Source organism: Coregonus lavaretus (assembly GCF_964263955.1).
Source record: "Coregonus lavaretus genome assembly, chromosome: 5".
Classification (NCBI taxonomy): Eukaryota; Metazoa; Chordata; class Actinopteri; order Salmoniformes; family Salmonidae; genus Coregonus; species Coregonus lavaretus.
This window is the reverse complement of record NC_139992.1, coordinates 71,808,928-71,831,904: the sequence shown is the minus strand read 5'-3', so window position 1 is coordinate 71,831,904 and position 22,977 is coordinate 71,808,928. Positions and strand designations below refer to the sequence as shown.

Below are 22,977 nucleotides of genomic sequence, written 5' to 3'. Positions count from 1 at the left end.
GGGCTCCACGCAAGATCTCACCCCGTGGGGTCAAAATGATCACAACCACAGATCCACACGGGGGGACCTAGTGAATGAACTGCAGAGAGCTGGGACCAAAGTAACAAAGCCTACCATCAGTAACACACTACGCCGCCAGGGACTCAAATCCTGCAGTGCCAGACGTGTCCCCCTGCTTAAACCAGTACATGTCCAGGCCTGTCTGAAGTTTGCTAGAGTGCATTTGGATGATCCAGAAGAGGATTGGGAGAATGTCATATGGTCAGATGAAACCAAAATATAACTTTTTGGTAAAAACTCAACTCGTCGTGTTTGGAGGACAAAGAATGCTGAGTTGCATCAAAAGAACACCATACCTACTGTGAAGCATGGGGGTGGAAACATCATGCTTTGGGGCTGTTTTTCTGCAAAGGGACCAGGACGACTGAGCTGTGTAAAGGAAAGAATGAATGGGGCCATGTATCGTGAGATTTTGAGTGAAAACCTCCTTCCATCAGCAAGGGCATTGAAGATGAAACGTGGCTGGGTCTTTCAGCATGACAATGATCCCAAACACACCGCCCGGGCAACGAAGGAGTGGCTTCGTAAGAAGCATTTCAAGGTCCTGGAGTGGCCTAGCCAGTCTCCAGATTTCAACCCCATAGAAAATCTTTGGAGGGAGTTGAAAGTCCGTGTTGCCCAGCGACAGCCCCAAAACATCACTGCTCTAGAGGAGATCTGCATGGAGGAATGGGCCAAAATACCAGCAACAGTGTGTGAAAACCTTGTGAAGACTTACAAAAAATGTTTGACCTGTGTCATTGCCAACAAAGGGTATATATCAAAGTATTGAGAAACTTTTGTTATTGACCAAATACTTATTTTCCACCATAATTTGCAAATAAATTCATTAAAAATCCTACAATGTGATTTTCTGGATTTATTTTTCTCATTTTGTCTGTCATAGTTGACGTGTACCTATGATGAAAATTACAGGCCTCTCTCATCTTTTTAAGTGGGAGAACTTGCACAATTGGTGGCTGACTAAATACTTTTTTCCCCCACTGTATCACTGTTTAAATGGAATGGAATTTCAAACCGAGCCCTGTAAAATGACAATGGTAAAGCTCAGTTTACATCCAAATTAATTACAGTGGACAGGGTGACATTTTAATTTAATGTCCCAACGACTTTAGATTTGGAATTTACTCGCCGGTGCCCCGGTCCTCAATAAAGTGCCTGTGATTAATATATGCAATTAACCCTTTCCCTCCCTTTATTGATCCTGGAGCCCATTTTGAAGATTGAGAGCTCTGCAAAATGTGTACGTGTCACAAAAGATGGTCAGAATAAAAATACATAAAAATTTTAGCTTTTTGTGAGAGCTCGAAAATCGACCTCTTTCTATCTTAAGTAGGCATGGAGTCATTAAAACTCGTTTTTTAACCACTCCACTAAGTCAGTTAGGACATCTACTTTGTGCATGACACAAGTAATTTTTCCAACAATTGTTTACAGACAGATTATTTCACTTATAATTCACTGTATCACAATTCCAGTGGGTCAGAAGTTTACATACACTAAGTTGACTGTGCCTTTAAACAGCTTGGAAAATTCCAGAAAATGATGTCATGGCTTTAGAAGCTTCTGATAGGCTAATTGACATAATTTGAGTCAATTGGAGGTGTACCTGTGGATGTATTTCAAGGCCTACCTTCAAACTCAGGGCCTCTTTGCTTGACATCATGGGAAAATCAAAAGAAATCAGCCAAGATCTCATTAAAAACATTGTAGACCTCCACAAGTCTGGTTCATTCTTGGGAGCAATTTCCAAACGCCTGAAGGTACCGCGTTCATCTGTACAAACAATAGTACACAAGTATAAACACCATGGGACCACGCAGCCATAATACACCTCAGGAAGGAGACGCGTTCTGTCTCCTAGAAATGAACGTACTTTGGTGCGAAAAGTGCAACTCAATCCCAGAACAACAGCAAAGGACCTTGTGAAGATGCTGGAGGAAACAGGTGCAAATGTATCTATATCCACAGTAAACAAGTCCTATATCGACATAACCTGAAAGGCCGCTCAGCAAGGAAGAAGCCACTGCTCCAAAACCGCCATAAAAAAGCCAGACTACGGTTTGCAACTGCACATGGGTACAAAGATCGTACTTTTTGGAGAAATGTCCTCTGGTCTGATGAAACAAATGACCATCGTTATGTTTGGAGGAAAAAGGGGGAGCTTGCAAGCTGAAGAACACCATCCCAAACGTGAAGCACGGAGGTGGCAGCATCATGCTGTGGGGGTGTTTTGCTGCAGGAGGGCCTGGTGCACTTCTCTAAATAGATGGCATCATGAGGAAGGAAAATTATGTGGATATATTGAAGCAACATCTCAAGACATCAGTCAGGAAGTTAAAACTTGGTTGCAAATGGGTCTTCCAAATGTACAATGACCCCAAGCATACTTCCAAAGTTGTGGCAAAATGGCTTAAGGACAACAAAGTCAAGGTATTGGTGGCCATCACAAAGCCCTGACCTCAATCCTACAGAAAATGTGTGGGCAGAACTGAAAAAGCTTGTGCGAGCAAGGAGGCCTACAAACCTGACTCAGTTACACCAGCTCTGTCAGGAGGAATGGGCCAAAATTCACTCAACTTATTGTGGGAAGCTTGTGGAAGGCTACCCGAAACGTTTGACCCAAGTTAAACAATTTAAAGGCAATGCTACCAAATACTAATTGAGTGTATGTAAACTTCTGACCAACTGGGAATGTGATGAAATAAATAAAAAGCTGAAATAAATCGTTCTCTCTACTATTATTCTGACATTTCACATTCTTAAAATAAAGTGGTGATCCTAACTGACCTAAGACAGGGAAGTTTTACTAGGATTAAATGTCAGGAATTGTGAAAAACTGAGTTTAAATGTATTTGGCTAAGGTGTATGTAAACTTCCCGACTTCAACTGTAGATGTCTCTGCACAAGCAACAAGACAAGACTAATTCCAACCTTACCCCCATCCAAAACCGGGATCCCAAATAAAACACTTTATTTTTGTTCAGTTGGAGACAGGGTGGGAGGGGTGAATGAGGGGGGACATAGGGCCAGATTGGGGGGTGGGTCTGCGGGGTAGAATGCTAAGAGAGGTGGCTGGGGTACAATTAAGTACCCTCTCAAACAAAATCCCACTAATCCCTACAATTTACTCCCCCAACCCCTAGGGAGTGGAACAAAGAGCCACAAGGGCCCCCTGGGAATCTGTGACATCACAACCTAATTCTCTGACTAGGCTACACCTCAGGCAGGCATAGGTTTCATGTCCAACTACTGAACACAATCCTGCGATACCACAGCCTAAACACGTGAAATGTTTAGTCTCTCCTGGTGAGAAAAGATAAAGGACATGCAGATTCCAAAATGGCTGCTGTCCCACCTTTTAATTTACACTTGTTAAGCAGGCATGAGAGACCAGCAACACAGAGGAGAGACTGAGGATTGGATGAGCCTGCAGAGGAGCGGCCCCAGAAGTGGTTGAATAGTCCAGCCTAGGCTGTGTTGTGAACTGAATGAAGTCCTAATTGGCTGTGCTTCGTTCCCCAAATTGAGGACTTGTACAGTAGAGTTGAAAATGGGAAAGAAAGTGAACAACAAGAAAGGAGAAAAAAGGAGGGGGAAATGAAAACAAGGTCCAAGATCTCCTGCAAGGTTTCAATGACTCGAGATATCAGTTCTCACCAAACAAAGATACCCATCTTTGGGGCTAAAATGTTGTTTGTATATGGCCTCTAAGGAAGGAAAAATGCTTAGGAAATTCAAAAAAAATATATTCCCTTGGTGCTCCATCACGTATTAGCCAATGATGTCAAAGGTCAGAGGGGTTCCAGGCAATAGATGATTTATTAAATTCTACTGTAGCCCCAGACAAAAAAACATCCTGCACATTTCAACTTACTTAGAGGCCTTTCAGCCTGAGTCGCCTGAGCAGCAAGTGTCAACCGGCCTAAAACGGCCAAAGCTAATCATCAAGTCCCTCATGAAAGCTGTCCGCCAGGCTCTTAGATGGGAGTGAGGGGCAGCAGCGTGATGAAAGGCCACTGTGTTTGGACTATAGTGCTGGCTGGCTGAGGAAATCAAGGGAGGGATCCTCTACACCACTGTTCGAATGTAAAGACTAGGTACTGTATGTCCGTCAATCCTACTAAACTCAGCAAAAAAATAAACGTCCTCTCACTGTCAACTGCGTTTATTTTCAGCAAACTTAACATGTGTAAATATTTGTATGAACATAACAAGATTCAACAACTGAGACATAAACTGAACAAGTTCCACAGACATGTGACTAACGGAAATTGAATAATGTGTCCCTGAACAAAGGGGGGGTCAAAATCAAAAGTAACAGTCAGTATCTGGTGTGGCTACCAGCTGCATTAAGTACTGCAGTGCATCTCCTCCTCATGGACTGCACTAGATTTGCCAGTTCTTGCTGTGAGATGTTACCCCACTCTTCCACTGCATGTTCCCGGACATGTCTGGGGGGAATGGCCCTAGCCCTCACCCTTCGATCCAACAGGTCCCAGACGTGCTCAATGGGATTGAGATCTGGGCTCTTCGCTGGCCATGGCAGAACACTGACATTCCTGTCTTGCAGGAAATCACGCACAGAACGAGCAGTAAGGCTGGTGGCATTGTCATGCTGGAGGGTCATTTCAGGATGAGCCTGCAGGAAGGGTACCACATGAGGGAGGAGGATGTCTTCTCTGTAACGCACAACGTTGAGATTGCCTGCACTGACAACAAGCTGACACACCGCCCCAGACCATGACGGACCCTCCACCTCCAAATCGCTCCTGCTCCAGAGTACAGGACTCAGTGTAACGCTCATTCCTTCGACAATAAACGCGAATCCGACCATCACCCCTGGTGAGAAAAAACCGCGACTCGTCAGTGAAGAGCACATTTTGCTAGTCCTGTCTAATCCAGCGACGGTGGGTTTGTGCCCATAGGCGACGTTGTTGCAGGTGATGTCTGGTGAGGATCTGCCTTACAACAGGCCTACAAGCCCTCAGTTCAGCCTCTCTTAGCCTATTGCAGACAGCACTGATGGCGGGATTGTGCGTTCCTGGTGTAACTCGGGCAGTTGTTGTTGCCATCCTGTACCTGTCCCGCAGGTGTGATGTTCGGATGTACCGATCCTGTGCAGGTGTTGTTACACGTGGTCTGCCACTGTGAGGACAATCAGCTGTCCATCCTGTCTCCCTGTAGCACTGTCTTAGGCGTCTCACAGTACGGACATTTCAATTTATTGCCCTGGCCACATCTGCAGTCCTCATGCCTCCTTGCAGCATGCCTAAGGCACGTTCACGCAGATGAGCAGGGACCCTGGGCATTTTTCTTTTGGGTTTTTTCAGAGTCAGTAGAAAGGCCTCTTTAGTGTCCTAAGTTTTCATAACTGTGACCTTAATTGCCTACCGTCTGTAAGCTGTTAGTGTCTTAACGATCGTTCCACAGGTGAATTTTCATTCATTGTTTATGGTTCATTGAACAAGCATGGGAAACCCTTTACAATGAAGATCTGCAAAGTTATTTGGAATTTTACGAATTATCTTTGAAAGACAGGGTCCTGAAAAAGGGACGTTTCTTTTTTTGCTGAGTATATGTTGTCACCAAGACAACAACAAGTGAGAACAACCTGTAAAGTACAGGCACAATGACTGCAGCGAGGGGTGATATCACACATGCTACATTTCACTGATAGTTGACTTACAACTTACTCATATCAAAGCATACGAAAAACCCTATGACTACTAAACATCACTGTGTCAAGCATGGTTCTATATAAGCTTCACACAAAACAAAACAGATCTTATCTGCATTGGATAAGTCCCCAAAGGCACAGCGACCAAGGGAGCTCTTTGTGAAGCAGATATAATCCAATTACAAAATTACAATCCTAAATGGGACATACCATTGTGACACTGATGTAGGGGGGAATCTAATGAGGGGTTCCTTTCGCCTCTTATGTACAGTGGGGGAAAAAAGTATTTAGTCAGCCACCAATTGTGCAAGTTCTCCCACTTAAAAAGATGAGAGAGGCCTGTAATTTTCATCATAGGTACACGTCAACTATGACAGACAAATTGAGAAAAAAAAATCCAGAAAATCACATTGTAGGATTTTTTAATGAATTTATTTGCAAATTATGGTGGAAAATAAGTATTTGGTCACCTACAAACAAGCAAGATTTCTGGCTCTCACAGACCTGTAACTTCTTCTTTAAGAGGCTCCTCTGTCCTCCACTCGTTACCTGTATTAATGGCACCTGTTTGAACTTGTTATCAGTATAAAAGACACCTGTCAACAACCTCAAACAGTCACACTCCAAACTCCACTATGCCCAAGACCAAAGAGCTGTCAAAGGACACCAGAAACAAAATTGTAGACCTGCACCAGGCTGGGAAGACTGAATCTGCAATAGGTAAGCAGCTTGGTTTGAAGAAATCAACTGTGGGAGCAATTATTAGGAAATGGAAGACATACAAGACCACTGATAATCTCCCTCGATCTGGGGCTCCACGCAAGATCTCACCCCGTGGGGTCAAAATGATCACAAGAACGGTGAGCAAAAATCCCAGAACCACACGGGGGGACCTAGTGAATGACCTGCAGAGAGCTGGGACCAAAGTAACAAAGCCTACCATCAGTAACACACTACGCCGCCAGGGACTCAAATCCTGCAGTGCCAGACGTGTCCCCCTGCTTAAGCCAGTACATGTCCAGGCCCGTCTGAAGTTTGCTAGAGTGCATTTGGATGATCCAGAAGAGGATTGGGAGAATGTCATATGGTCAGATGAAACCAAAATAGAACTTTTTGGTAAAAACTCAACTCGTCGTGTTTGGAGGACAAAGAATGCTGAGTTGCATCCAAAGAACACCATACCTACTGTGAAGCATGGGGTGGAAACATCATGCTTTGGGGCTGTTTTTCTGCAAAGGGACCAGGACGACTGATCCGTGTAAAGGAAAGAATGAATGGGGCCATGTATCGTGAGATGTTGAGTGAAAACCTCCTTCCATCAGCAAGGGCATTGAAGATGAAACGTGGCTGGGTCTTTCAGCATGACAATGATCCCAAACACACCGCCCGGGCAACAAAGGAGTGGCTTCGTAAGAAGCATTTCAAGGTCCTGGAGTGGCCTACCCAGTCTCCAGATCTCAACCCCATTGAAAATATTTGGAGGGAGTTGAAAGTCTGTGTTGCCCAGCGACAGCCCCAAAACATCACTGCTCTAGAGGAGATCTGCATGGAGGAATGTGCCAAAATACCAGCAACAGTGTGTGAAAACCTTGTGAAGACTTACAGAAAACGTTTGACCTGTGTCATTGCCAACAAAGAGTATATAACAAAGTATTGAGAAACTTTTGTTATTGACCAAATACTTATTTTCCACCATAATTTGCAAATAAATTCATTAAAAATCCTACAATGTGATTTTCTGGATTTCCTTTTCTCATTTTGTCTATCATAGTTGACGTGTACCTATGATGAAAATTACAGGCCTCTCTCATCTTTTTAAGTGGGAGAACTTGCACAATTGGTGGCTGACTAAATACTTTTTTTCCCCACTGTACAAACAGAGGTAAAGGACTGAGGGAGGACCGCTCCAGGGTCACCTCCAAGGGGGCCGGAGAAAGACCCCTTCTGAACCCAGCAATTATTACTTTCCCTGGGCCCATAAAGTAATTAGCCGTGCAGCCGCCTCGCAGAGTGATATTTATGCATTAACTAGGGGAAGAGAGAGAGGGGGAGGGAGGGAGAGACAGAGAGTTAGACGGTTTGAGGTCATCTGAAAGCAAGTCAACACACCATGTAGGCTACAGTACCTTCAACACATATCTCCAATAAAATATAATTAGTCACCCAGATAGAAATGTGGGTGACAAAAATGGTATTTTTGATCATGTTCAGAAAATCCCCATTTGTAAGAATATATCCATCACCATTCAGTATTGACCAACCAAGGAAATTGTGTTCTCAAACCATCTACAAAAAATATCTGTGTGTTCTCTTATCAAGAAACATTAGACAGGAAGTGAGGTCACATGACCTTGTTGTTGTTTTTGGTTTGAGGTCACATTCATGAGCCAGCATACCACACTAACCACAGGGTAAAGGCTGGGCTATTGTTTTGTCTTGCTGGTAGGCCCTACTGTTAGCTGACTCTGACGGTGGTCACCAGAGGTGGCAATTGTGACTCTACACTTTGCTGTTACGCACCCCTGCGCTAAGTAGCCAGACATCCTACCCACCCCGGTGATGGAGATATGCTCCACTTGATCTACAGTGGGGGAAAAAAGTATTTAGTCAGCCACCAATTGTGCAAGTTCTCCTACTTAAAAAGATGAGAGAGGCCTGTAATTTTCATCATAGGTACATGTCAACTATGACAGACAAAATGAGAAAAAAATATCCAGAAAATCACATTGTAGGATTTTTTATGAATTTATTTGCAAATTATGGTGGAAAATAAGTATTTGGTCAATAGCAAAAGTTTCTCAATACTTTGTTATATACCCTTAATTTGGCAATGACACAGGTCAAACGTTTTCTGTAAGTCTTCACAAGGTTTTCACACACGGCTGCTGGTATTTTGGCCCATTCCTCCATGCAGATCTCCTCTAGAGCAGTGATGTTTTGGGGCTGTCGCTGGGCAACACAGACTTTCAACTCCCTCCAAAGATTTTCTATGGGGTTGAGATCTGGAGACTGGCTAGGCCAATCCAGGACCTTGAAATGCTTCTTACGAAGCCACTCCTTCGTTGCCCGGGTGGTGTGTTTGGGATCATTGTCATGCTGAAAGACCCAGCCACGTTTCATCTTCAATGCCCTTGCTGATGGAAGGAGGTTTTCACTCAAAATCTCACGATACATGGCCCCATTCATTCTTTCCTTTACACAGATCAGTCGTCCTGGTCCCTTTGCAGAAAAACAGCCCCAAAGCATGATGTTTCCACCCCCATGCTTCACAGTAGGTATGGTGTTCTTTGGATGCAACTCAGCATTCTTTGTCCTCCAAACACGACGAGTTGAGTTTTTACCAAAAAGTTATATTTTGGTTTCATCTGACCATATGACATTCTCCCAATCCTCTTCTGGATCATCCAAATGTACTCTAGCAAACTTCAGACGGGCCTGGACATGTACTGGCTTAAGCAGGGGGATACGTCTGGCACTGCAGGATTTTAGTCCCTGGCGGCGTAGTGTGTTACTGATGGTAGGTTTTGTTACTTTGGTCCCAGCTCTCTGCAGGTCATTCACTAGGTCCCCCCGTGTGGTTCTGGGATTTTTGCTCACCGTTCTTGTGATCATTTTGACCCCACGGGGTGAGATCTTGCGTGGAGCCCCAGATCGAGGGAGATTATCAGTGGTCTTGTATATCTTCCATTTCCTAATAATTGCTCCCACAGTTGATTTCTTCAAACCAAGCTGCTTACCTATTGCAGATTTAGTCTTCCCAGCCTGGTGCAGGTCTACAATTTTGTTTCTGGTGTCCTTTGACAGCTCTTTGGTCTTGGCCATAGTGGAGTTTGGAGTGTGACTGTTTGAGGTTGTGGACAGGTGTCTTTTATACTGATAACAAGTTCAAATAGGTGCCATTAATACAGGTAACGAGTGGAGGACAGAGGAGCCTCTTAAAGAAGAAGTTACAGGTCTGTGAGAGCCAGAAATCTTGCTTGTTTGTAGGTGACCAAATACTTATTTTCCACCATAATTTGCAAATAAATTCATAAAAAATCCTACAATGTGATTTTCTGGATTTCTTTTTCTCAATTTGTCTGTCATAGTTGACGTGTACCTATGATGAAAATTACAGGCCTCTCTCATCTTTTGAAGTGGGAGAACTTGCACAATTGCTGGCTGACTAAATACTTTTTTCCCCCACTGTATATACCATGAGCCCTACCAGAAACCATGACTGACTCAACTGGAAATTTACTTCTATGTGAATCAAGCACTGTGACCGGGATTGCAAGAAATGCAAGGGGTGAATACATCTAAAACAGACCCATGAGCATGGATGGCTAAAGCAAAAACATTTAACTATCAGACCATGCACCTACAGTATACTGTATGCAGAATTCACAATCCTGCTCCACACTAGTCAAATTTTTTTTCCAATAGAATCCTATAGGATTCTCGCAACCCTATAGGATTTTGTGTCACCTCTATCAGAATCCTATTGGAATCCTATTGGACTACTTTTGGATCCTATTGGATCATATAGGTTTTTGATGTCTTGTAGGATTTTGTCACCCCAATCAGAATCCTATTAGAACTTTATTTCTTTATTGAACCCATTCAATTATAGTTTAATTACAACATCAATTTTCGTTGATCAGAAACAACAGTTCTATATTCATTTCGGGTTTTTTCAACACTACAATATGGGATTGATTCAAGGCTGCAAGTTCAACTGCAGTATGACCACCAGTACAGTACACATTTTTCAAAAAACACTCACTTAAGTTATTTGATTTGATTCTTATTCATGCAACTTCTTGTCTTTGAATTAAAGGACAGAACAATATGACCACAATACTATATACAATGTTATAATAACACATGATTTTGGGGGGTTTTCCCCTTAGAATGCACAGCATCTTTATATTGCTTATATGCAAACAAAAAGTAGAATTAAAATATATTTTTAGGTACAGTAACACAAAGATATATGCATTTCTTTCATTTAATATAAAATATAGAATAGTCCAAATCATCTTGGCTCCTGGACTCTGTCCATGCATTTCAAGGCTGTGTTGAAACAATTACTTATCAATGACCCAAGACCAGCTCAGTTAATCCCTACCATTGTGACAATGAGACGATCTCATGTTAGATATTCTTCAACTAATATGGCTACAGGTTAATCTGCCTCACCTAAAGCCCCTTCTTGTGGGAAGTTGCTATAGACCACCAAGTGCTAACAGTCAGTATCTGGATAATATGTGTGAAATGCTTGATAATGTATGTGATATCAACAGAGAAGTATATTTTCTGGGTGATTTAAATATTGACTGGCTCTCATCAAGCTGCCCACTCAAGAAAAAATGTCTAACTGTAACCAGTTCCTGCAACCTGATTCAGGTTGTCAGTCAACCTACCAGGGTATTTACAAACAGCACAGGAATTAAATAATGTATTGATCACATCTTTACTAATGCTGCAGAAATGTGCTTTAAAGCAGTATCCAAATCCATAGGATGTAGTGATCACAATATAGTAGCCACTTCTAGGAAAACCAAAGTTCCAAAGGTTGGGCCTAAAATAGTGTATAAGAGGTCATACAATACGTTTTGTAGTGATTCATATGTTGATGATGTAAATAATATTTGCTGCTCTGTGGTGTGTAATGAGGAGCAACCAGACGCTGCACTTGACACAATTATGAAATTGCATATTCCAGTTACTAATAAGCACGCACCCATTAAGAAAATGACTGTAAAAACTGTTAAATCCCCTTGGATTGATGAGGAATTGAAAAATGGTATGGTTGAGAGGGATGAGGCAAAAGGTATGGCAAATAAGTCTGGCAGCCCAACTGATTGTCAAACGTACTGCAAATTAAGAAATCATGTGACTAAACTAAATAAAAAGAAACTATACTATGAAACAAAAATTAATGATATAAAGAATGATATTAAAAAGCTTTGGAGCACCTTAAATTAAATTCTGGGAAAAAAGGCAAACTCGGCTCCATCATTCATTGAATCAGATAGCTCATTCATCACAAAACCCACTGATACTGCCAACTACTTTAATGACTTCTTCATTGGCAAGATAAGCAAACTTAGGTATGACATGCCAGCAACAAACGCTGACACTACACATCCAAGTATATCTGACCAAATTATGAAAGACAATAATTGTACTTTTGAATTCCGTAAAGTCAGTTTAAAAGAAGTTAAAAAATGATTGTTGTCTATAAACAATGACAAGCCACCGGGGTCTGACAATCTGGATGGAAAATTACTGAGGATAATAGCGGACGATATTGCCACTGCTATTTGCCACATCTTCAATTTAAGCCTACCAGAAAGTGTGTGCCCTCAGGTCCGGAGGGAAGCTAAAGAATAGTAAACCCCCTTTACTGGCTCAAATAGCCGACCAATCAGCCTGTTACCAACCCTTAGTAAACATCTGGAAAAAATTGTGTTTGACCAGATACAATGCTATTTCACAGTAAACAAACTGACAACTGACTTTCAGCACGCTTATAGGGAAGGACACTCAACAAGCACAGCACTTACACAAATGACTGATGATTGGCTGAGAGAAATTGATGATACAATTATTGTGGGGGCTGTCTTGTTAGACTTCAGTGCAGCTTTTGACATGATTGATCATAGTCTGCTGCTGGAAAAACGTATGTGTTATGGCTTTACACCCCTGCTCTAATGTGGATAAAGAGTTACTTGTCTAACAGAACACAGAGGGTGTTCTTTAATGGAAGCCTTTCAAACATAATCCAGGTAGAATCAGGAATTCCCCAGGGTAGCTGTTTAGGCCCCTTACTTTTTTCCATCTTTACTAACGTCAGGCCACTGGCTTTGAGTAAAGCCAGTGTGTCTGTGTATGCGGATGACTCAACACTATACAGGTCAGCTACTACAGCAACTGAAATAACTGCAACACTAAACAAAGCGCTGCAGTTAGTTTCGGAATGGGTAGCAAGGAATAAGTTAGACCTAAATATTTCCACAACTAAAAGCATTGTATTTGGAACAAATCATTCACTATCCCTAAACCTCAACTACATCTCGTAATGAATAATGTGGAAATTTAGCAAGTTGAGGTGACTAAACTGCTTGGAGTAACCCTGGATTGTAAACTGTCATTGTCAAAACATATTGATACAACAGCAGCTAAGGTGGGGAGAAGTCTGTCCATAATAAAGTGCTGCTCTGCCTTCTTAACAACACTATCAACAAGGCAGGTCCTACAGGCCCTAGTTTTGTCTCACCTAGACTACTGTTCAGTAGTGTGGTCGGGTTCCACAAAGTGGGACTTGGGAAAATTGCAGTTGGCTCAGAACTGGGCAGCACGGCTGGCCCTTAAAAGTACACGGAGAGCTAACATGAATGACGTGCATGTCAATCTCTCATGGCTCAAAGTGGAAGAGAGATTGACTTCATCACTACTTGTTTTTGTAAGAGGTGTTGACAAGCTGAATATACCGAGCTGTCTGTTTAAAATACTAGCACACAGCTCAGACACCCATGCATACCCCACAAGACATGCCACCAGAGGTCTCTTAACAGTCCCCAAGTCCAGAACAGACTATGGGAGGTGCACAGTACTACATAGAGCCATGACTACATGGAACTCTATTCCACATCAGGTCACTGATGCAAGCAGTAGAATCAGATTTTAAAAACATAAAAAATACACCTTATGGAACAACGGGGACTGTGAAGAGACACACACAAAGGCACAGACACATGCATACGCACACATTGTGATATTGTTGTATGGTGGTATTAATTTAAAAAAATTTTAATAATGTTATATGATGTACTGTTTTATCTTTTGTTTTATATGTAATGTACAGTTGAAGTCGGAAGTTTACATACACTTAGGTTGGAGTCATTAAAACTCGTTTTTCAACCACTCCACAAATGTCTCGTTAGCAAACTATAGCTTTGGCAAGTCGTTTAGGACATCTACTTTGTGCATGGCACAAGTAATTATTCCAACAACCGTTTACAGACATATTATTTCACTTATAATTCACTGTATCACAATTTCAGTGGGTCAGAAGTTTACATACACTAAGTTGACTGTGCCTTTACACAGATTGGAAAATTCCAGAAAATGATGGCATGGCTTTAGAAGCTTCTGATAGGCTAATTGACATAATTTGAGTCAATTGGAGGTGTACCTGTGGATGTATTTCAAGGCCTACCTTCAAACTCAGTGCCTCTTTGCTTGACATCATGGGAAAATCAAAAGAAATCAGCCAAGACCTCAGAAAAACAATTGTAGACCGCCACAAGTCTGGTTCATCCTTGGGAGCAATTTCCAAACGCCTGAAGGTACCACGTTCATCTGTACAAACAATAGTACGTAAGTATAAACACCATGGGACCACACAGCCGTCATACCGCTCAGGAAGGAGACGCGTTCTGTCTCCTAGAGATGAACGTACTTTGGTGTGAAAAGTGCAAATCAATCCCAGAACAACAGCAATGGACCTTGTGAAGATGCTGGAGGAAACAGGTACAAAAGTAGCTATATCCACAGTAAAACGAGTCCTATATTGACATAACCTGAAAGGCCGCTCAGCAAGGAAGAAGCCACTGCTCCAAAACGGTTTGCAACTGCACATGGGGACAAAGATCGTACTTTTTGGAGAAATGTCCTCTGGTCTAATGAAACAAAAATAGAACTGTTTGGCCATAATGACCATCATTATGTTTGGAGGAAAAAGGGGAATGTTTGCAAGCCGAAGAACACCATCCCAACCATGAAGCACGGAGGTGGCAGCATCATGCTGTGGGGGTGCTTTGCTGCAGGAGGGCCTGGTGCACTTCACTAAATAGATGTCATCATGAGGAAGGAAAATTATGTGGATATATTGAAGCAACATCTCAAGACATCAGTCAGGAAGTTAAATCTTGGTCGCAAATGGGTGTTCCAAATGGACAATGACCCCAAGCATACTTCCAAATTTGTGGCAAAATGGCTTACGGACAACAAAGTCAAGGTATTGGAGTGGCCATCTCAAAGCCCTGACCTCAATCCTATAGAAAATGTGTGGGCAGAACTGAAAAAGCTTGTGCGAGCAAGGAGGCCTACAAAACTGACTCAGTTACACCAGCTCTGTCAGGAGGAATGGGCCAAAATTCACCCAACTTATTGTGGGAAGCTTGTGGAAGGCTACCCGAAACGTTTGACCCAAGTTAAACTATTTAAAGGCAATGATACCAAATACTAATTGAGTGTATGTAAACTTCTGACCCACTGGGAATGTGATGAAAGAAATAAAAGCTGAAATAAATAATTTTCTCTACTATTATTCTGACATTACACATTCTTAAAATAAAGTGGTGATCCTAACTGACCTAAAACAGGGAATTTTTACTAGGATTAAATGTCAGGAATTGTGAAAAACTGAGTTTAAATGTATTTGGCTAAGGAGTATGTAAACCTCTGACTTCAACTGTAAGTGTTTTAATATGTTTGGACATCAGGAAGAGTAGCTTCTGCCTTGGCAGCAGCTAATGGGGATCCCTAATAAATACAAATAGTCAGCTATGCATACAAAAAACAGAATGTTCCCTTTACCTTCTTTATGTTGGGATAAGAAGAGGAAAAGATAAACCTAAAGATAATGAGACCCCCCGAACTCCTTCCCTCCCTGGGATGTACCACCCTCTATCCCTCCCTCCCTTCCTCCCTCCCAGGGTTGTACCCCCTCCCCACCCTCCCTCCCCCCAGAGCTGTCCCCCCCACCCTCTCTCCATTCCTAGAAGGTGATCCCTCCCCATCTTCCCTATTTCCCTCGAAGTAACTACCAGTGCCCATCTAGTGACCTCTTGGCACACCTGATCCAGGTATTGTAAAAAAATAATATATATATATATATATATATATATATATATATATATATGATACCGTGTGTCGTTAAGATTACATCAAATTGTTAATCTAGCTCTATGCTGTTTGGCTGTAATGCCACATAGCACACCTTTTTGACACAAATGTAAACAACCTTGCAGAAAGTCTCAGTAGGTTTCACAGCTATTGTTGTTGCAGTTGGCACAATCACTTTAACGTGTGACGCAGATGCACCAGATGCAAATGTTTACTCACATTGTGTCCCTTGGACCTTGGGGGGATGGGGCTGCACAAGATAGCTACTGGGTAAAGAGGATATTGCCGGCAGTTTCCCACTATAGAGTCACCATCTCAAGTGGCAACGGTGGCAGTTCCAATACTGATGGCTTATGATGTTATTATAGTTCACGTATCCACTGTCCACCTTCATAGGTAATTGTCTAAGAGGTTTGGAGGGTGTGTGCTCCACATGTTAAGCAGCCAAGTTAACTATAGCATATAGCCAAGTTTTGAGGAGAAATCCTTTACAAATGTAATATAAATATGTATATAATTCCCATATACAAAATTTATAGAAATCCTATAGGAGAACAAAACATTGAAATCCTATAGAATCCTATAGAATTAGAATCAAATAGAAAGATCCCACTGGGCACAGATGTCAGTTCAACGTCTAGTTTTGATTTACATTTGGTTGAGCTGTCAACTAACGTGAATTCAACGTCAAATTAACAAAAAATGTCACGTCATTGGATTTAGGTTAAAAGTTGAGTGAAAAAAAGACGAAATTCCCTTGCGTTGATTACTTTTTTCAAATCCAATCAGTTTTACACATTGATTCAACGTCATCACATCAATTTTTGGGTTGAAATTACGTGGAAACAACGTTGATTCAACCAGTTTTTGCCCAATGGGATCCTATCATATACAAGAATCTAATAGAAAAATCATATCAGTGTGCTGGAGTCTAAGCACCCGACTCCTGACCACTTAAGCCCCCTTGGCCGACAGTCTGTGCCCTTAACCACTTTCTGTACCCCTCTCTATAGCTGTCTCCCTATCTGTAGTCTCTGTATCTGTCCTGTCAAAAAAATTATAATAATAACTCTGGTCTCGTTTAAAAATAATTAAAAAATAATAATGTTTACCATAGACAAAAAATCATACAGGATTCCAATAAAAAAGATCCTATTAAAATCCAAAAGAGAATCCAATCAGATTTTGGAACAAGTCCTATTGGACGCCTATAGGATTCAAACATTTTCTTTGGGATTCTAATATGATTTTAAAAATTGGAATCCTATTTAATTTTTTGATGAGGTCACTTAATAGTTAATTGTTTCTCTGAGTGCACGAAACTCTATCTTTGTATGTCAACTCAACCATGACAGGGTCTTCACTCCAGCTTGAAGAAGGTTGAGGGACAGCGGAGACACAGACCTCTCAAACTTATCCAAGGAGAGAGACAGAACCAGATACAGTATCTTCTATCTCCATGGCTTTAAAACAACACAGCTAAGCCTTTGTTTGAGCACTTGACTCTAACAGAGTTCCAAATCAAATTAGAAAATCCTCATCTGCATTCTTTGACAAACAAGCTTTTAACTGTTAAAAAGAGCTTCTGTAAGAAACCCCTGGGCAAGTCGTGAGTTACATAAAAGTATTGCAAAAAAGCCTGCAAACATGTTGACAACCCGGTAAGCCTTTTGTTACATGTACTGTATGTCTGCAAAGCATAGAGGTTTTTTTAACTCATTATTTAACTAATATGGAAAGATATGATGACCAGTGATACAATCTTGAACAAAGCGACAAATGTCCTCCTTTACTTTTACCATCCTGAGACCTCATTTTGTTTACTTCAAAGAAAAATAATCTATGTTGCAAGGCACCGGGCCTTTCAAAGAGCTTTTATCTCAATATCCAATCACTAAAATCCCCTGTTGCTTATCTGTAAATGGAAAGTCATCGTCTAAAACATTGGATGAAATGTTACGTAAAACCGTGCAGCAGTTTCTCTCTAGTTGTTTACTGACTGAATGCAGCCCTCTCAAGAGGGAGTCAATGCCTGACCCTCCTCCAGGTCCAAAGTGGTTAACAGAGCACTCACCAGCCAGAAGGACATTGCAGAGCTTTCAAGGGGACACTTATAGGACAATCACTCCTCTCTTAGGTCCAGAACCCGGTAAGGTCCAGAATATTCAATTAGGCTTGCCTGGAGCTCACGGGGACTGTGCCATAGTCCCTCTAGTAACACAAACTGAACTAAGAGACAGAGCCTGGCAGCCTAGCCTTTATCCTGACATATTTCCTGAGCTGCATTGTTAGACAGGGAAAGAGAAAACACACACACACACACACACTCTCACACACACACACACACAGACAGACCTACACACTCGCACGCTCACACACACACACAGGCACAAGCGTGCACACACACTCATACTAACACACACACACACCGGCATGCTTGCAAACACACACATAACACACACAGAGCAGTGGAAATATTGTCTCACTCTCGGGGATCACACCATGGAGCGACCTGCAGAGTGAGTACAGCAGGAGCTGTTGTTCTTTTCTTTATGTTTTGGGCCAAGGTCAGTGTTTAACCTGTGGCTGGCGGGGAGGCGGTAGCCTGCTCCCCAGGACGCTTCACGTCCTTGTTGATCATTGACAGAACATGGAAACCTTTCCAGCCAGCCAACCAAGACTGAGCTCTCCATATCTCACCACACTGTGTGTTAAAAGGACCACAACTTATTTACGGTCAGTTCATTATGGCAAAGAATAGATTTACTGTCAATCCATTAGGTATAGATACATTACATAGTGTGTGTGTTTTAGTGGCAATATGGGCATGCTACTCTTTGCAGTGAAGGATTTAGAGGCAATGTCTAAAGCTGAGAGTGTGAGAGAGGAAATGACCCAGAAGTGCTATGGATAGGGGGTCTGAGAGAAGGGTCTCTAAATGTGATAGAGTAGCAGCTGTAGTTGAGAGACCAAAACAGAGACCCATTAATTGATTTTAACTGACCATTTAAACCTTTTCACGTACTACGTTCTAGATATGAAAAGAATTTGTATTGTTTTTCCATTGCTATGTTGAAACAAAAATGGATACATTTAAAACTGTAAAGGATTTACACAATAAAGTCAAATACATTTATTTTGGAGTACTCAGAGAGTGAAACAAATAGCTTGGGAGAAGAATGTGATGGTGAGCAGAACCAGGGCTGGGGTGAAGAGGTCAGGTGCACAGCCAGGGGCCAATGAGGGGCCAGGCAGGCTAGGGTCACCCTTTGTGTTATAGCAGGCGCTAAATGGAAAATGTTTCAACCTGACACATTTGTTGGAACTTTGACTGGTTCCTTAGTTTGTTACATTGACAACAGTGTCTTCTGTCGGAGTTCGGAGAAGGGGATATAGGAGTTAAGTAATAACAACACTCTCCTATATCCACCATCGAGTGTGAGATGAGTTAGCGGCACGACACAGTGCTAACATTCAGGTCGGCTTGTCCTCCTTTGAAGCTGAAATAGATTTATGGAACTTCCACAAAGGAGTCGTGTTTTCATTTTCCAAGATATTACATGGCAAATGCCTCTCCTACTGATATCCTCAAGTGGATATGTAGGATTTATTTCCCCTGAATCTACAAGTCAACGGGGGGACACGATCCTGCATTCTCTTTCACACACACTAGATGTGTTGACACCTCTTATCGTCATCGCCTTTACTGTAACGTCACAGACGCCCATATTTTTATACGCCTCTATTCTATCACAACAACTACATAGAAATGGGAGATTATATAATTAAAGAAAGTAGCAGGGGAGGTGTTGATACGGTGTTCAACTCAGGATTTGTGTGAAAGTGACCCAAAATGTGTGTGTGTGTGTGTGCGTCCCGTATAAATAAAGACACCCAAAACAATATGTACCCTAGCAGCGGCCATGTCAGCAGGGGAAGCAGTAGAGCTGCAAGCGGATTGGATGGGGAGTGTTCTCCAACACCATCATGGAGGAGATAAATATAGTTTCCATCAACAAGTTCTGCACAGGAAACACTGTGTCCCCAGCAGGAAGCGCCTGTACAGAACAACAGAGTGGACAGGTGGGGCCTAACTACAGTGTGTGTGTGTGTGTGTGTGTGTGTGTGTGTGTGTGTGTGTGTGTGTGTGTGTGTGTGTGTGTGTGTGTGTGTGTGTGTGTGTGTGTGTGTGTGTGTGTGTGTGTGTGTGTGTGTGTGTGTGTGTGTGTGTGTGTTTGTCTCTGTGTGTGTGTGTTTGTGTGTTTGTGTGTGTGCATGCGTGCATGTGTGAGAGAGAGAGATGGATACTGCTGTAAACACAGCACCACACCCCCTTAGGCCTGCTGGTCCCTGGGGTACCCTTTCACCTCACCCAAGGTCACACCACACCCACCTCATGAGGGCAGACCGTGGATTGTGTCATCTCCTGGAAGCTTTCCAAGAAACCAATGAGAGTTACTGGGCAGATTCACATGTGGCCATACATTAAGTCAATACACTCCACATGTGCTATCCATGACATTATCCATGTTAATGCAGCAATACATATGGATGATGATCACTGAAGGCAAAGGCTAATGATGAGTGGACAATGGACATAATGTATGATATGCTATGCAGGTAAATATTTTATTACATATTACAAAGCTTTTGGATTTATATTATACTGTGATATGCTTTGTGGTGTAGCGCAGAGGCAAGTGCAGTGTGAGAAAGGAGTAGATATTTAAGCTCCTCCTGTTGGGATTGACATGGGGCATTGACAAGCCCATGCTAGGAGAAAAGACAGGGCTATTGGGGACTAAAACACAAGGAAAGTTTATCAGGACTCAGACCACGTTTTCGTTACATTGAAAAAAGGGGGAGGTTGGTTTGAAGAGGTTTACCTTGTCACTCAACTTTTGACAAGTGTTTCTTCACAAGCGCAATTGTAACCTTAGCGATAGTGATTCTGTCCAATGGAGGTGCCTTATGCAAATAGCCCCATAAGCAGTTGTAAAGGGGAGCGCTTGACTGGCTGCGAAACTGTGTCCGTCACATGGGTTTTCCATTTCACATGAACTTCCCTTTGTGTCAAAAAGTCTGTTTTTGTATGGTTTAATTGAATTAACTCCTACGGAGGAAACAGATGCCTCGCTTTGGGGAAGGGGGAATGAATTTCACGTGATCACATGTGATCTTATGTGTAGTTAATGTGATAACATACACTACCGATCAAAAGTTTTAGAACACCTACTCATTCATGGGTTTTTCTTTATTTTTACTATTTTCTACATTGTAGAATAATAAGCTATGAAATAACACATATGTAATCATGTAGTAACCAAAAAAGAGTTAAACAAATCAAAATATATTTTATATTTGAGATTCTTCAAAATAGCCACCCTTTGCCTTGATGACAGCTTTGCACACTCTTGGCATTCTCTCAACCAGCTTCAATTAACAGGTGTGCCTTAGAAGTTAATTTGTGGAATTTCTTTCCTTCTTAATGCGTTTGAGACAATCAGTTGTATTGTGACAAGGTAGGGGGGGTTTACAGAAGATAGCCCTATTAGGTAAAAGACCAAGTCCATATTATGGCAAGAACAGCTCAAATAAGCAAAGAGAAATGACAGTCCATCACTACTTTAAGACATGTCAGTCAATATGGAAAATGTCAAGAACTTTGAATGTTTCTTCAAGTGCAGTGGCAAAAACCATCAAGCGCTATGATGAAACTGTCTCTCATGAGGACCGCCACAGGAATGGAAGACCCAGAGTTACCTCTGCTGCAGAGGATAAATTCATTAGAGTTACCAGCCTCAGAAATTGCAGCCCAAATAAATGCTTCACAGAGTTCAAGTAACACATCTCAACATCAACTGTTCAGAGGAGACTGTGTGAATCAGGCATTCATGGTCGAATTGCTGCAAAGAAACCAATACTAAAGGACACCAATAAGAAGAAGAGACTTGCTTGGGCCAATAAACACGAGGAATGGACATTATACCGGTGGAAATGTTTCCTTTGGTCTGGAGTCCAAATTGGAGATTTTTGGTTTCAACCGCTGTGTCTTTGTGAGACGCAGTGTGGGTGAACGGATGTAAAGCATGGAGGAGGAGGTGTTATGGTGTGGGGTGCTTTGCTGGTGACACTGTCTGTGATGTATTTAGAATTCAAGGCACACTTAACCAGCATGGCTACCACAGCATTCTGCTGCGATACGCCATCCCATCTGGTTTGGGCTTAGTGGGACTATCATTTGTTTTTCAACAGGACAATGACCCAACACACCCACAGGCTGTGTAGGGGCTATTTCACCAAGAAGGAGAGTGATGGAGTGCTGCATCAGATGACCTAGCCTCCACAATCCCCCGACCTCAAACAAATTGAGATGGTTTTATGAGACTAAGGCATCGAGTAAATAAACCGCCCCTATCCTCTGTTTAATTGGCGAATGTGTAATCGTTGCTAGACGAGCTCTGTTCGAGACTATCCTATCAACGGGACATTAATAACTGTAATATACTATGCTTTTGAAAGTCATGGCTGAACAAGGACATGGATAATATACAGTTAGCTGGGTTTTCCATGCATCGGCAGGACAGAACAACAGCGTCCGGTAAGATCTGTGGGGGTGGGGGGTGTCTGTCAACAAAGACTGGTGCAGAATCTCTAATATAAAAGACGTTTCGAGGTTCTGCTCACCTGAGTTAGAATACCTCATGATAAGCTGTAGACCATACTATTTACCAAGAGAGTTTTAATCTATATTTTTTGTAGCTGTCTATTTACCACCACAAACCGATGCTGGCACTAAGACCCCACTCAACGAGCTGTATAGGGCCATAACAAACAAGAAAATGCTCATCCAGAGGCAGCACTCCTAGTGGACGGTGATTTTAATAAAGGAAAAGTGAAATCTGTTTTCCTCATTTCTACCATCATGTCACGTGCAACTAGAGGGGGAAAAATTATAGATCACCTTTACTGCACACACAGAAGCTCTCCCTCGCCTTCCATTTGGCAAATCTCACCATAACTCTATCCTCCTGATTCCTGCTTACAAGCAAAAACTTAAACAGGAAGTACCAGTGATGAGCTCAATATGGAAGTGGTCTGATGAAGCGGATGCTAAGCTACAGGAATGTTTCGCTAGCATAGACTGGAATATGTTCCGGGATTCATCCGATGGCATTGAGAAGTTTACCACATCAGTCACTGGCTTCATTAATAAGTGCATTGATGACGTCGTCCCCACGTTGACAGTACATACATATCCCAAACAGAAGCCATGGATTGCAGGCAATATCTGCACTGAGCTAAAGGCTAGAGCTGCCACTAATCCGGACGCTTATGAG

General features: G+C 42.2%; 1 protein-coding gene across 1 annotated transcript in view; it reads right to left on the bottom strand.

The window, feature by feature from the left end:
* The window catches only part of tns1b (tensin 1b), a 274,098-nt gene extending 256,271 nt beyond the window's left edge, over positions 1-17,827 (bottom strand). Inside the window, exon 1 of the mRNA XM_084162084.1 lies at positions 17,712-17,827. Within this exon, the coding sequence (XP_084018210.1) occupies positions 17,712-17,726 (15 nt within the window). The 5' untranslated portion in view covers positions 17,727-17,827. The remainder of the gene's footprint in view (positions 1-17,711) is intronic.
* Between the last annotated feature and the right edge of the window lie 5,150 nt (positions 17,828-22,977).